This window comes from Pyrgilauda ruficollis, unplaced genomic scaffold (genome assembly GCF_017590135.1).
Source record: "Pyrgilauda ruficollis isolate IOZ18807 unplaced genomic scaffold, ASM1759013v1 scaffold23, whole genome shotgun sequence".
NCBI lineage: Eukaryota > Metazoa > Chordata > Aves > Passeriformes > Passeridae > Pyrgilauda > Pyrgilauda ruficollis.
The window spans coordinates 2,261,140-2,276,105 of NW_024522539.1; the positions used below are offsets into that span (position 1 = coordinate 2,261,140).

General features: G+C 45.2%; 1 protein-coding gene across 1 annotated transcript in view; it reads right to left on the reverse strand.

The window, feature by feature from the left end:
- LRRK1 (leucine rich repeat kinase 1) overlaps positions 1–14,966 on the reverse strand; it is a 74,352-nt gene that overhangs the window by 35,583 nt on the left and 23,803 nt on the right. Inside the window, exons 6-12 of the mRNA XM_041469129.1 lie at positions 14,208–14,356; positions 9,357–9,583; positions 8,755–8,882; positions 8,455–8,618; positions 7,618–7,755; positions 3,930–4,042; positions 2,749–2,825 (exon numbers count right to left, since the gene is read on the reverse strand). Coding sequence (XP_041325063.1) covers positions 2,749–2,825; positions 3,930–4,042; positions 7,618–7,755; positions 8,455–8,618; positions 8,755–8,882; positions 9,357–9,583; positions 14,208–14,356 — 996 coding nt within the window. The remainder of the gene's footprint in view (positions 1–2,748; positions 2,826–3,929; positions 4,043–7,617; positions 7,756–8,454; positions 8,619–8,754; positions 8,883–9,356; positions 9,584–14,207; positions 14,357–14,966) is intronic.

Here is a 14,966-nt window from a genome sequence, read left to right on the forward strand (position 1 = left end):
ACCTGAGAAAAGCCAGTCAGAATTTATGTTCAGGCCCCCACGTTGCATCCTGCAGTAATTTATGGTGGATCAAAGTCAGTAACAACAGAGAAGAAAATCCAAACTGGAGCTGAGAGACTGACCTATGCTGTCTCTAAAACATGCTGGTGTTTGCTCTTCTGTTCTGTTTTAGAGGACTCAGGGAACTTCCTCCATGCCTGAGGAGCATCTTGTGTATTTTGGGAGCAACCCAAGCAGTAAGAGCATCAACTGCATGGCTGAGTTGCTGCTGCTGGAGGCTCAAACAAAGGGAAGCTCTTCAAGTCCCAAAGAGCACCATTTCACTCCAGAAATGGCACCTGGGATGGCTGCACAAAAAGCTGCCATGGATTGTGTTGCTGTATTGAGGGTGTCACATTTATCTACCAAAAAGCATCCTGAAATGAAGGAAAACCAGGCAGGTTTGGAGTCTGAATAGGAAAGTACAACCAGCACCATCTGCTGCCTCTATGGTCAATCAAAGCAACTCCCTTGGATGCAAGACTCTCCCTTCTGAGGGATGGGACAGTTCCACTTCCACCAAGATCTTCCTTTACAGAGAAGACGTGAGGAACTGTAATTAGATTTAGTAAAAAAGAGGAAAAAAAACTGGAAGAGGTTTTCTCAGGAGAAAACTCCCCAGTTCTAATATTAACAGCACTGCCAGCCTGAGCTGTGATCAGAAAAGGAGAAAGATAGAGTCCCACTGTCTGCAGGGGTGTTTCATATACGTGACAGGACTGTCTGGTGTGGGCAGCGTCACAGTCTGCCTTTTGAGTTTTCAAATTAAAAAATCATCTTTGGGATTATTTTAGGAGAACAGCAGGCTTATTCAGGGATGCAATTCACTTCCTTTCCAGCTCATCACTGGACTTAAACTTTGCATTGTTGCTCTTCAGTAGGTACCTGGGCACAGACAGATTTAGCCCCTCTTGGACACGTAGGAGCAAACTCCTAAAATAGCAGCAATACTCTGAATTCACCAAAGTCCCAGGTGGAAAGGAGTGTACTATATTGGAAGCAACCTCGAGGTGTTTATGAATTGTAATTATTTATTCATGAGTTATTTATGATTTCTCTGGCTTCAGCTCAAATTTTCTTTTAAAGAACTGTAGAAAAATTAAAACAAATCCCATCTTGAAAATATATTTTTGGATGAATAAACGCTACCAACACCACACATGCATGTGCAAGAAGTTATTCCAAGACTTATCAATCAAGTAGAGTGAGCACCATAAATTATTCTCTTTAAATAACCTAGACTTAAGTAAACAGCTTTGTTGGTAAATCATATGAAAACCTGTCCACCCCCACCTCACCAGGAGACTTCTGTGAGCAGCTGATGTACTCCAGCTTCTGTTTTCTCTTGATGTTTAAATTCTTGGCCACATCCTCTCGTCTCACCAAGCTACACTTGGCAGAGGAACAGAGAGAAAAGGATGAGCTGGCTTTGCTCTGTCTCTGCGGCTGCTCACCCGTGGCCTCAGCCAGGTGGGCTACTCTGTGCCCCCTGCCACCTGAGGCCACCTGAGGCAGCTCCAGGTTGCACCAGGGTGTGAAGTGGCTGTTCAAATGTCACTGCTGCAGAGCCCATCCCCTCCTGCTTTCTGCAGGGGGTTATGCTGGGTTTGCAGCATGCAGAGATTTCCACTAGGACAGCAATTCCCTTTTAGAGCTGGTTTTAGCCGCCTTTGCCTGCTGCTCCTGCCCTTCTCTCCCCTTTGGGAAATGCTGCTGCAGCACTTCACAGCAAAGCTCTGAGGACATGTCAGACTCCACAAGGTTCAGACTCCTTTTCCAGTTGTTCCCTAGTCCAACAATGTCACAGCATTTCTGTTTCCATTTCCAGCCTGTGAAACGGCACAGACCAACCTCTTCTCCCCCTGGGGGGCACACACACCTCACCCAGCACAGCAGCCTCCTCTGCCATGGACAGGAAAACGAGGTCCAGGCAGAGCCTCTGCCTTCCAGAGGAGCCAGCTGGAGGTGAGGATCTCCAGCCCTAACCTACAGCTATGGCTGCACATGGTTCATTCACCAGTTTCACCTCAGGCAGAGTTTTCAGGGGAACTGAGGGAAGGATTGGCTGCAGGAGGGCCTCTTCCTCCCACGAGCAGTCCAGGGCTGCTGGGATGTGCGTCAGGACGACGCTGGCTCTGTCCCACTCTGTGACTGGCAAGGAATGTTTAGAGCCAGGCATTCTGTAGGCAGCCAGAATGAGAAAACTCCCCAAGTGCTTTAAAATAAAACAACAAACAAAAGAAATGCAGATGAATCCCACAGAGAGCAGGAAGCAGTGCAGTATCTTCAGATATCCCTTTGTTCTCTCTGGGATTTCACGTGGATTTCATCAGCTCTGCCCCAAACTGAGGGTGCAAATCACAGGCAGGGGAAAATGTGCCATTCACAAAGTCAGCAACAGTACTAAGAATCACAAGGATAATTATGGGTTAATTTCCCTTCAACATGCCACTTAATGCTCTGGCTAAAAGGCATAACCTTCACGAAAGAGCAAAAGAAAGAGGTTTCATACCATCTTTCTATATTGGTGGTACCAACCAGCTGCATCATTTCTTTAGAAAAATTTTATCTGAACATATTTCCTCTTAATGAAATGCAGTTGCACTTCAAATTGCAGAGGAATTTACTCTGCTTTCCCTCCAGCCAAGCTGCAGATTCCTGCTGCTTCCCAGCTCACCTGGCCTTGCCAGCACTCGCTGTGTGCCTTACCTGTCTCGGGGCCACCACGCACCCTGTTCTTCGTGGTGAAAAACGGGATCCTCTTCGTTTTAAACCCCTCATCGCTCCTGTGGGCCAAACAAAACAGGGACTCGTGGGGAAAAGATCTTGGAAAGGTGCTCAGCTACATGGGGAAGAGCCTGACCGTGCTCACAGCTCTCACAGGATCCCACCTTCTCTGGAGAGATGGGAGTGAAACCCGCTGTGCAATCAGACTCCACCAACACTTGTCCAGCCCAGTGGTTTTCTCCTGGCAAATCAACAGAGCTCCTCAAGGCAGTGCTCCCAGCTCCCAGGGCAGCAGCACTTGACCCCTGGCTTTATGGGTGTCAGGGTTAAGTGGTTGTCAAACAGCAGATTGAAGGAGTTTCACCAGAAGTGCTGGAGAACCGACCTGCTGCCACTGCCCACCCTCCCCAGGGAGACTTGGAGAAGATGACCCACCAGCATGACTCTGGAAATGCACTGGGACATTCAAAAAGTGGTAATTTGTCTTTTGAAATTGACACAGAAACTCCTAAGGACTCCAAAAACTGTGTTGGACAGGCACCCAAATGAGAAGATGTCAGCATGACACAATTCAGAATTTTTGAGATGATAAAGGACCTTTAACTCTCTATGTTAAACATCCCTATTGGAATTTCTAAACAGAACATCACTCATTTATTGGATGATCTTATTAACATCAGTCTTAGAATCACAGAATCCTTTAGGTTGGAAATCTCTATGAACTTGCAGCTGGTTATACTTCCATTTAAAAAACAAAGACTTTTCATTTTTTCCATAACAATACTCCCACACTAACTAATAGCTGCAGTCCAGCCAGATGGTTTATGGTTAAGATATGCTCCCCACAAACTTGTATTAGTAGTGATGAGCCACACACTGGGCTGAAGAAATTCCTACATGCTCAGAAATTAAACAGCCATTATCGATAATCTATCCACTTAATAAATGATACAGTGTGTTAAGTGCCCAAAGAATTCAGCAAAGGATAATTCATCACTGTCACAGACACACAATGTACTTGGGGACATGGTATGTGGCTATCAATGCCTTCTATGCAGGTGATTAATTCTCTCCTGACGCCCTTTGTGTTACACGAGGGATTGGGTTTGCTATTATTTCTTCAGCTTTTGTCTTCTTAGCCAAAACTTGAAAGCAACACTTACTTCCCAAGCTGGTTTTTTGAAAGGTCCAGAGACTTAAGTTGTTTGCAATTCCACTTATCCTGTGAAGGCAACGTAACTAACTGATTTCCCAGCAGCTTCAGGGACACCAAAGCCTAGGAGAGGAATAGCCTGGAGTTAGGGAGCACCAAACACACAGAAAGAGCTTTTTAAGCATGGCTATTAAATAACAGAAACACGAAGAAAGTACATCTTATTCATCAGAACATCCTGTCCGTGCTGCCCAGCATGCAAACATTTCCTCCCTGTCCCCAGCAAGTTCTGCACGGAGCAGCACCACTCACTCCTGGGAGATTATTGCTCCACTTGCTGACAGATGCACTTGGAAACAGCCCATGCAAGAGGACATCTTACTTTTTAGCGAGGAAACCTTTCCAAGTGGAAAAGAACAGTCTGATTTACCAACACAGGATGCCACGTATGGACTACAAATATATGTAAAAAATTTGTGTGTCTGCACAGAGAGGGCTTACACCTGCAGTACATGCAAAAAATCAGGGTGCAAAACACGAACCACTTCACACAAGGAAAAGTTTTGATTGCTTTTTTATGACATCTCTATTAAAATGGACAGGATTTGTATTCACTTTCTGAGATTTATACAAGTTACACATCTCCTTTTTTTTCCCCCCTCCCAGCAGAGACAGGAATTTTAAATACAAGTGAAACTGATTGAGACCATACAGTTAACACCACACAGATAGAACTCAGCTGGAAATACCAAGTTAAACATAAGATCTTCTTTGAATTTAACTGAAATATGAAAGAAAAAATGCAGTTCCCATTCAGCTTTGTAAAGTTTATGCTCTTCCATCTGCCCTTAATAATGTTGAGGCTCAAATGATCATTTTCATTTGGCTGAAAATCCAATTTTCCACTGAAAAACAGTGCTGTCTGTAGAGTTTCCAGCCAGGTTTATCCAGCAAGTCCCCCCACCATGAAAAACTGAGATAAAGGAGAATGTCAGCTGAATTATCTCCTGCCAGAAGCACAGCAATATTAATGAATTATACCCCATGGAAATAATGTTTTACCAGCAGAGACTTCAGTGTCAAGTGTGTTAAATGTTTTATGTGCTCCATGTTAATATAAAAGGTTTATGCCCCTTTTCATCGAGCAGGATTAACGGGGTCTCACAAAGCAGTTTGCTGGCCTTCCTCCCCTTTTTTTAGATTGGAAAAATATGAGGTGTCCATGTGACAGAAGTGATGGACAAGCAGCAGGGCTGGAATGGGAATTACCGCGCAAAACGCTCCCTCTAGTGATGGAGAAGTGCAGAACTGGGCTCTGCTGGGATTTTGGGATGGCGAGGGGAACACAAAGCTGCAGACAGAGTGAGCCACTGAAGGAAAGGGAGAACTGAGAACTGAAAACTGACAGCCAATGCTTGTACCATCATTCCTGCTCCCCTGGGAGGAGGGCCCAGCCTGCCCCTGGCTCCTGGTGTGGGGCTCACTCCAAGTGTCAGCATGGGGCTGTGCAAGGACAATGCCTCAGACTTCTCTCCAAAACACCCCTGAACAGGGGGAGGGAGCAGAGGGGGGCTGCATATTCCAGAATTAGCACAAACCATGCTCTGGGGGCTCTAACTGGGGCGCTTGTTTTTCAGTCACTGTGCCTGTGTGCCCCCAGACCCTGACCAAGGCCACTCTGGGGAGCTGAGAGCCTGGGCAGCCCCTCCAGTGGTTCTGTGCATGGGGGGAATCAGTGACTGTCATCTGGCTGTGGTTCTTCATGACTGAAACTCTGGAGGTCTCTAGTCCTTTTAAATTGCCTCTTTTCTCTAATTCTCCATTTTTACTGCCTTTCAGTGTGAGAACAGGGGCCTCCAGAAGGAACACAACAGCAGTGGCAGACAAACTTCCTTCAAAGCTGCTGCCACAGCATGCAAAAGGGTGTGAGATGACACCTGAGCGAAGGGACTGCAGCATCCAGATTAAGGGGCCTCAGTCAGGTCATGATGTGGAAAAGCTGACCAGTGTCTAATCTGAATTATTCCACTCAGAGGGGGCCAGGTGTCTCCAGGAGAAGCAAAGAAGGGAGAAGCAAACTAGTCTAGAGACCTAAGACATGGCTTGTTTAGTTCCTTTAGAAGGCAACAGCCAGGAAAGCTGAGGAGGTTTCTGCTGCTCTCACACCACATTTCTGGAGTACACATGGTATTAAGGACTGAGCTGGTCCCAGTCTTGAGATTCCTCTGCAAACCATGTGATAAAGTACACTACACTGCAGCTACAGTGACAATGGCTGTCCCATGACATGTGCTTTCAGGTCACAGGCCTCCTCTGCTCTCTGCTTTTCCCAGGGAGAAAACAGCTCACTGCTGTTCCTACATAAAAATAATACATCACTGTAGGAACACTTCACTTCCTATCTCCCCCCCTTCCCACATCTGCTTCTGGAGAGGGCTGGAGCACGAGCACAGCCCTGCTCACCCACACCAACTCTGCAATCAAGGAGTAGCCCAAGCCAGGGCCCCTCCAGGCATGGGGTTTCACCTTCTATTGCTCACCACACTCTGGCCCTCAGGGCACTGAAAATATTTTACATTTATTTCTTTTATTCATAAAACGCTGAAGAGATACAGATAAGAACTGACACAATTTAGGGCAGCCAAGGCTTACTAACTTTGAAAACATCAGCAAAGATTGTGCTGAGGTCTCTCCCTTTGCACCCTCTGAGCAGCAGCACCTAAGAATTGTGCCCTGGAAGCACCATCTAGTGTTTAACATCTGCCATGGTGGCTCCCACCCCCTGGGATGGCTCTCAATGCATTCAGAAAAACCAAGTTTTGGAGACAATAGTCCATAGGATTCATTCTGTTTCAGGAAAGATGCCAACTGGAAACAAACAGCCACCAGAGAGCAAAGCCAAATGTGCTGGGATGACTGGAAAGAACTGAGAGAATTCAACCCTCTTGTTCCAGCAGGAGTAAAAGGCACCTTTGCAGCAGATCCTGAGATCAGGACTGGACATGGATATGAACCATCACTTCTGCATCCTTCCCACAGAGGCCAGCAGGGAAAAGCATGGAACTTCTGCCCAGATTCACCTGTTTCTCTCTCCACAACCCTGAGTTTCACAATCTTTCATGGAAGCTTGGAGGAAACCCCAAGTTCTGCTTGTTTTCACGACAACACCACGTGAAAGCAGAAATTCTGAAGAATTCTGACACAAACCCACAGATCTGTGGTGTCCACAGGACAGTATTATTTAATCTACAACCCTTGAGATTACAGAGGTCCCAGGCTGCACTGCTTAGGGCATTCAAACATGCTATTTTCAGCACAGAAAGACTAACTCCTAATTACACAACACTTTTTTCAAGAAAATGCACAAGTATTTGTGAGTGTACTTGAGTACATCAATATTTCAATGGCTGGAGCTTGGAGCTACAATGCAGGGCTTGTCTTCCAAACTGTGCTCCCAAATTCTGCAAACCACAGACATCCAGAGGGTTCTCAGAAGACCTGTGTCAGAAACTAGACACATCTCACTGGATGAGGGCCTGAATGTGGTGATTCAGGGGGTGACAGCCTGCTCAGGGGCTCTGTGCAAATGCACCAGTTCAAACCAGCATGTGGGCTCCTACCTTACCCAGGCAGCCAGTCTGAGGTCTGAGTCAGTATTAGGAAAAATAATGTGAGAACTAGGAAGAAATGACACTTACTTCAAGCTGGAAGAGTCCTGCTGGAACTTCTTTCAGTGAATTCTCAGAAAAATCCACTTCTCTCAGGTGATTTTTCCAGAACACAGTCAATGCATCAGGTAGGAATTCCAGTGCGTTTCTAGATGCTTTACAACATTTCTGGAAAACATAAAAAGCCCCACATTTACAGAGCAGGAATAATCTCTTTAAATAATGTGGTAGATCAGCTGTCATGTGTCAAAAGCTTTAATTAATTAATTCTAGGTGGTCTCTTCAGATACCTTGATCTAGATAAATTATTGGGCATGCAGGCACATAGGGTTTGCTAAGGAAGTGCACTCAACTGCTGGTCAAACTCCTTGGTGGGCAAAAAGTATTCCAAAAACTATTTTGAAAATCACCCACCCCCATTTGCTTTTCAACCACAAACACTTCCCCAGAGGATACTGTTCCCCTGCTGTCCCTGTAAAAATGAGGAATAAAATCACAGTGATGGGTGTGGATACAGATGTCCTAGCTTGCCATGGGTTTGGGCAAAGTTATCCCTGGTGAAAGTTGGGTATTTCGTAAAATGATCCTGACAACATTTCTGCTCAGAGGAACCACAGAGAAAATGAACACATCCATGTAAGGAACATTTCTAAAACTTTTCCACCAATGCCATCAACATGGTGAGAACAGGGTGGAACCTCAGAAAGACTGCATCTGAAACCCATAAACCAAATTTGGCAGGGGCACTCCTACAGAACAGCCCTTTAAGCATCTGACAGCTTTTTAAGCATCACAGTCCATTTTTTTTTTTTGCATTGTTTCAACAGTTTTTTTAGCCTCTGACTTTGTCAGAGCAGTTCAACTTACCAGGGGGCAGGCCCAGGGGTCTGGAAACACTTTCAGCTGATTTCTGGAAACATTCAGTATGTTTAGGGACTTGAAGCAGTATAGAAAAACCGTTGGAAGTTCCACCAACCTGTTGTCAGAGACGTCAAACTCCTGCAGCTTCCTTAAACCAATCCAATTAGTTGCTGGAAAACATGAAACATTGTGGCCTTGGTATCAGCATGAGAGCTTTTAAGGCATTTAAGCCATTATTTTAACATTTTGGTGTTCTTCCCTACAGCCCAGCCTCGAAACACAAGCCAAACACTGGACTGTACGTACTGTTTTCCTCGTCAAACAACTTCTCCATATAGTTTTTGGAAGCAGTGAGTTTTTTAAGGTTTTTAAGATGTAGGAATCCAGTAGGGAGAGTGGAGAGCCTGTTGCTGGATACATCAACCTCAAGTAACCTGTGAGTACAGAACAATCTGTCAGGCACCAGTAAAACACTAGCAAAGCCTCTTGTTGCCACAGACATCTGTTTTACCAGGACAGCTTCAGTTCTGAATGTAAGCAGCTGAAGTGTGCCTCACAAGGCAAAGCATAAAACCCTCATTAGAAAATTAACCCTTCCAGGGAGCAGGGAGAGGTGCTCTGGATAGACAGCAGATCAAATAATTGGTATCAGCCAGTAAATGTCACTCTGAGCCAGCTTAGAGCTGGAGAAAACCAGAGGCAACACAGGAATAAAAGTCCCCACAACTGTCCTGACAACAAACTTGGAAACCCTGAGAACGCAGAGGGGCAAATGCTAAGCTAAACCTTGCAGCAGCCAGAAAACAGATCCAGAAGCTCCTGCAATATGCTCTCCCCTTACACAGTCTCTCTCAAGCCCAGTTTGAGGCTGCTCTCCCTGCAGGCTCAGCTTTGTGGGGAGCACACACCTTGTACAAATGATCTCATCAGAGGACTGCACGCTGGGTAACTCTGTCAGCTGGTTGTCAGCCAGGCTGAGCTTCCTCAGGTTGATCAGCCCCCATGGGATCACAGAGGGGAGGGACACCAGGCAGTTGGCAGAGAGATCAAGCTCAGTTATCTGGCAGGAGATATCGATCAGCCAGTCTAGATCCACCCAGGGCAGTTTGAGGTTTGACCAGTTCACACACAAAGCCTGCATGTGTCAGAGAGAGAAGAGAAAACCACATTAGTGAAATCCCAGTTGGTCTCAGCCTGTGCTACACCACTGGGAATCTGGCAGAGCAGAGCATAGGCCATAAACATTTTGTTCACTTTCCAACCTGCTTCTAGGAATTAAACTGACTCAGAGATGAAATCATGCCTGGATATCAGCAGCCCCTGCTGTATCTGCTCCATGATTTCACTCCAAAGACCATGAGCAAGCTCAAGCAGGGGATCTGGACCTCTTCACTGGTCCATACTCTTCAGGGTCCAGCTTGGACAGAAGAAAGTGTGAACACATAATGGTCATCAATGCAAGGAAACAACCCAAGGCTTCATTTTCAAGATCACCTCATTGCATTCCAATCCTTGTCCTGAAATGCACATTTTAAAAATTATATTCCCAAAACGTTTTCATAAACTTGTTGGTTTTGACACAACTCATCCCAAAACCAGCCTCAATTGAATGATTGTTAATTCTCCACCAGGAGGCAGCAAGAACCCGACAGCAAATTTAATTTGCTTTCTTTTCCAATGCCCAGTATTTAGATCTTTGGACTTTGAACCCCAAATTCAGAATTAAAAGGAATGTGTTTGGGAAAAGGAGAGAAAGAAAAGGGAAACAAAAGCCAGACTCAGGACTGGTCATGTAGATCAGACAGTTCAAATGTTCTGGAGAATGGAACAAAGGGTGAGTTCAAACAGATGCACTTTTTAGATATTGACAGTAGTTGTACTTAGTGTAGACACTGTGCTTTTCAAACCTTCACTCGTGATGCCTCAGGACAGCCCTGCCAATATGAATGGAAATATTATGCCCATTGTGCCACTGGGGAAACCAAGGCAGAGAGCTCCAGCTGTTTGTTCAAAGCTACATCCACTGCCATGCCACAAGGCACCCCTGTAAAACACAGCAAGCCAGCAGCAACAAGAAATCAAATTAAGCAGAGTCTCCACTGCTACTGCAAAGTGCACAGCACCCAGTGGGAGCTGCACTGCAAAGCTTTCACTCTCACACCACACATACCCTGCTTTACTGACAGATTTCCCATTTTGCATATTTAACAGCTTCCTGCTTAGAAACTCTGGTTTTAAATTCAGTATGCAGATTTCTGAACTCTTCTCTCACCTGTAACACGTACCACAAATCCCTTGGCTTAGGAAAAAAGTACTTGTCCTTGAGTACACCAAACAGTGCAGTAACAATACAACCTTACAGCCTTCTTTTAGGGGCTGCAAGCAGGACCTTGTGTCTGTGCTGCTCCTCTTTGCAGGCTGATAAACCATCCCTATTTTGCATTTAATTTGCTGCGTATAATTTCCCTCAAAAATGCAGAGGCATGGCCTCAGGGTATTTGATGTGATAAGGAGATACCTGTAGAAAGCAGATAATGACTTATGAAACCACAGACAAGATTGTGAAATCCAGCACCTGCTATCAGGGTTGGTGTCCTGTATCCAAGGCAGCTTTTTGAATCCCAGCAATCAGTGCTCTCCTTCCCATCCAGAGACAAGGACTGACAGTGTCTCTGCAAACTGGAGGACCAACCAAACCCCCCTATCTGACTTAGACAGTGAACCAAATTCATCTGGTACCACTACCCTGGTATCAGCTGAGTTACCTTAGGGGTTTGGTTGGCTCAGGACTCTGCAGTGAAAATGTTAATTAAGTGAAAGAAATCTCGACAGCAGTGCCACAAAGAGAGGGGTTTTACTCCCCAACTCATACTTCAGGATCTGCACTGTTTTCCCAGAAAAGCTGTTTCTCTGATGCCAAAGGTCTGTGATGCCAAACTCGCAGGGCTCAGGGCTCAGCCCAGCCCTTCTCAGTTTGGGGCTGGTGGTGAACTCTGTGCTAAAGCAGGGACAAAGTTCAGAGGATGTTAGCTCAGGGCTCACTGCTCTTCAGAAGGCCAAAGAAAACCTCTTCAGACTCCCTTCTTCTGCCAAAAGAATAATTTCTCAATACAAGCCCTGAAGACTAAATTGAAATCTACTGCAGCAATGTCAGGGGATGCACTGAGGCAAAGGACTGGAAATTGTGCAGGAGCAAGAAACCCCGCTGCTCTTGGGCAAAGGATCAACTATAAATATGAAAAATATTTACTTAAATCTGAGGCTGTCTGGTAAGGTGATTAAGAGAGGCTGTTGTGCATTTCTCCTAAATGACGTGACGCGCTCCAGAACCTCACTCCTGCTGGAGATGGGATAATCTGAGGACAGGGATCTGCTCCCTCCATCAACAACTCTGCTCTGAATCTTGTGTGGGACTGCTGCAGGGCTCTGTGCTGCTGGTGATGTAAGTGAGATTACCAGGATAAAGAAATGAGAGGAGGATCCCACACACACACATACGTTTGTATGCTTGAATATAAAACTATTGGTAAAATATTTCCTAGGGGAAAACACAGCAGACAAAGCTCTTCTCTGGCCTGTAATGGAAAAATTAAATATATCTCACACTGCACACAATGGAAAGTTACATTTATCTCCCTGCTGACTACATCTATTGAAGTTTGGAATCTGTGCCTTGCCACTTCATTGCAAAGGCTCTCTTTGGCATTTGTTACCTGTTCCTGTAAAAATGGACCACTTCCCCTCTTTAGCAAAACTGCCGTTTGCTGTGGGTATAAATTTATGCCAGGAAAGAACACAAAAAGGAGAAACAGATATTAGAAAAATGAGATGTAACTCCTGTTGCCTGAGAAAGGGCAGCTGTGCTGGGTGCAAGGGCTGTCTGGAAGGTGTGGCAGCCAAAAGCAGCTCTCAGGCACATTTTATGCATAGCTCTGCATTCACTGCTGTGAAATCGATTGGAGCTCAGCTGTGCTCAAGTGTTTCCTCTCAGAGATAACACAGAAGGACAAACCCTTCTGAAGTTTGGGCTCACTCTGAAATGATCAGTTTGCCCTCCCTGTCCAAGGGGAGAACTTTGTGACATGCAGCTGGCTGCCACACACGTCCCAGTCCCCACACAGCCCAGTTCTGCTTCCTCCCAGGGCAAAATCCACCTCAGGATGAACTCTGTGAGACAAGAAGAAAGCACAGAGGCAGTTTGTCTGCAGCTGCCACAGAGCTGTGTTTTAAAAAGTTATCAGGGTGTGTGAGTGTCACTTCCCAAAGATCTGAGCTCTGGAGACAAACTAGGACAGATCCTCCCGAATCTGTCCCAGTCTGCCAAAATAAATTCAAAGAGAAAGCATTAAATAAGCAAACATATTAAAAATAAACAGCTACTAGGAGAATCAAGGTCAAGATTCTGTGTTTTTTCTCTGTTTTTTTCTTTTTTTTTCTTTTTAAACCAGGCCCTTCTGGCAATTAACTGATGTCTGAAGACTGCTCTCTTCTTTGCTCAGGGTGTGACAACAGCAAAGCTGAGTCATTTTTACAGCAGCTAAGTTAAATATTGCCAGCAAATTCACATAGAAAACAGACCTCTTCCCTGTGATTCAAACATTTATTCCAAGCTTATTCAAGCTGAATTATCCAGACAGATTTCTTTTTTCCTTCTTAAAGACATTTTATCAACTCTTACCCACATCTAGAATTCAGATTCCTTTTGATTATCTGTCAACAAAATTAAGAGTAGCACAAAGAGGGCTCTAAATCTACTGATGGAACCTAAAGGAGTCAAGCTCACTTATGTGGTCTAACACCCAGGGTATCAACAGGAAAACAGTGAGAGGATTCTGGCAGAAAAACAGAGAATGGAGAAGTTTGTAAAGCTACTAAAACCCCTCTCCTTATTGTTACTTAACACCAAAGCAGAACCAAGAGCCTGCAATGCTACAAGCTGAGCAGACAGATACTCAACTGGATGGATGAGGGACATCTTTTCACTGCAAAATTTTTGTGACCTGATGAAAACTGTAAGCACTGAAAGCTCAGGGATCTGATGCTCCTATTCAGTGTGGGTTAAACTACACATTGAGGGGAAAAAATTCAAAATGCCTGGAAATAAACTGCTGGAGAACAGTACAAATAATACAAAATACTGTGTGCTCCCCCGTAAAGTAGTAACAATACCAGTGTGAGACACTTTTTTACTGCTGAGGATCTGAAGTAGGGAAGATACTCAGCAGATCATTGCTTTGCTCATGTTAACAAAAGCTACCCAAGCCCATTTTTACCTGCACTGTCTGACACAGAAGGGTTCCCATGCTCAGCTCTGTGCCATGCCAACCCTCAGGGATACCACAGAGCTTGTGCCATCACCCTGCAACCAGGGGGCACAACAGGAACCTAAAGGGAGTGATGACCCTGGTGGCATGGAGGGAATTTGTGCTAGAAGCAGCCCAGCTTCTTCTCTGGAAGGCTTTGAGCCCAAAGTTGGTGTTTCCTGCCCCCAGCACACCCTGGCTTACACCATGGTGCTTAAACTGCCCCACAGAAGCTGTTGCTGTGTCTTGTACAGTGATGTCATTCAAAGCCTTGATGTTTCACACCCTGTAATTCAGCACCAAAGCCACTTGCAGGGCTTTCTAAAAGGGCAGCAAACCACAAGGCTCTTTGTTGAGAAGACTCAGCAGCCACATGGCATGTAATGACAATTATCAACTATTAACATGATGCCCCTTCAAAACAACATCTCCTCAGGCAGATAAATGGTTACTTACTGTTTTTGCTGGAGCACTACCTGGTAGTGGGGTTGTCTCAATGAAATACTTCCTCAGAAGGTGTTTGCTTGATTCAGGACTGTCCATCAGGATGTAGGAACAAAAGAAAGCTCCATTCCGCAACAAAAACACGGCTACATCCTCATTCCCTTGGGAGAAAAGCAGATTGTTTGCTCCCTTCACCTCAGGTAAATGAAACAGCAAGGAGCTGAACAGAAATCCTGGGAAATAACCACTTCCGAAAAAAAACTGTGGGGGTGTGCAAAAAGGAAACTGAACTGTGTAAAGGCTGTTTCCTCCAGTGGCAGGACTCAGTTTGGTCAAAGTGAGACAGCAAAGACACTGTGTAAAAAGTGCTGGCCCAGGCTCTTTCTTTTTTCTCTTTTTCCCCATCTTATTAAACTATGCACACAGCTGTGCTTTGAAGTGCAAATTATTCAGCCTAAATCAAGCATGTGTGCCAGAGTGTCCATAACAATAATGCTTTGACTTGCAAGGATTCTGGTTTTTAAGGGTCTTTTCCCTGGGAGTTTATAGAGGAAAGTTCAGCCTCTCAGTATTTACAGCAATCTAACCTCCCAAGGCCCTGACTCCAATTTGGCTGAGTCGACAGATTCAGAGCCAATTTTACTTTAATTCATCCTGCTGGAAATCCAACTCCAGACAAGCCACGGATACCATCCTGTGTGTGAACAGCTCAGGCCATTCTTTGAAGACCTGGCAGGAAAGGGGCAGAAGGTGGAAGCATGCAAACACACA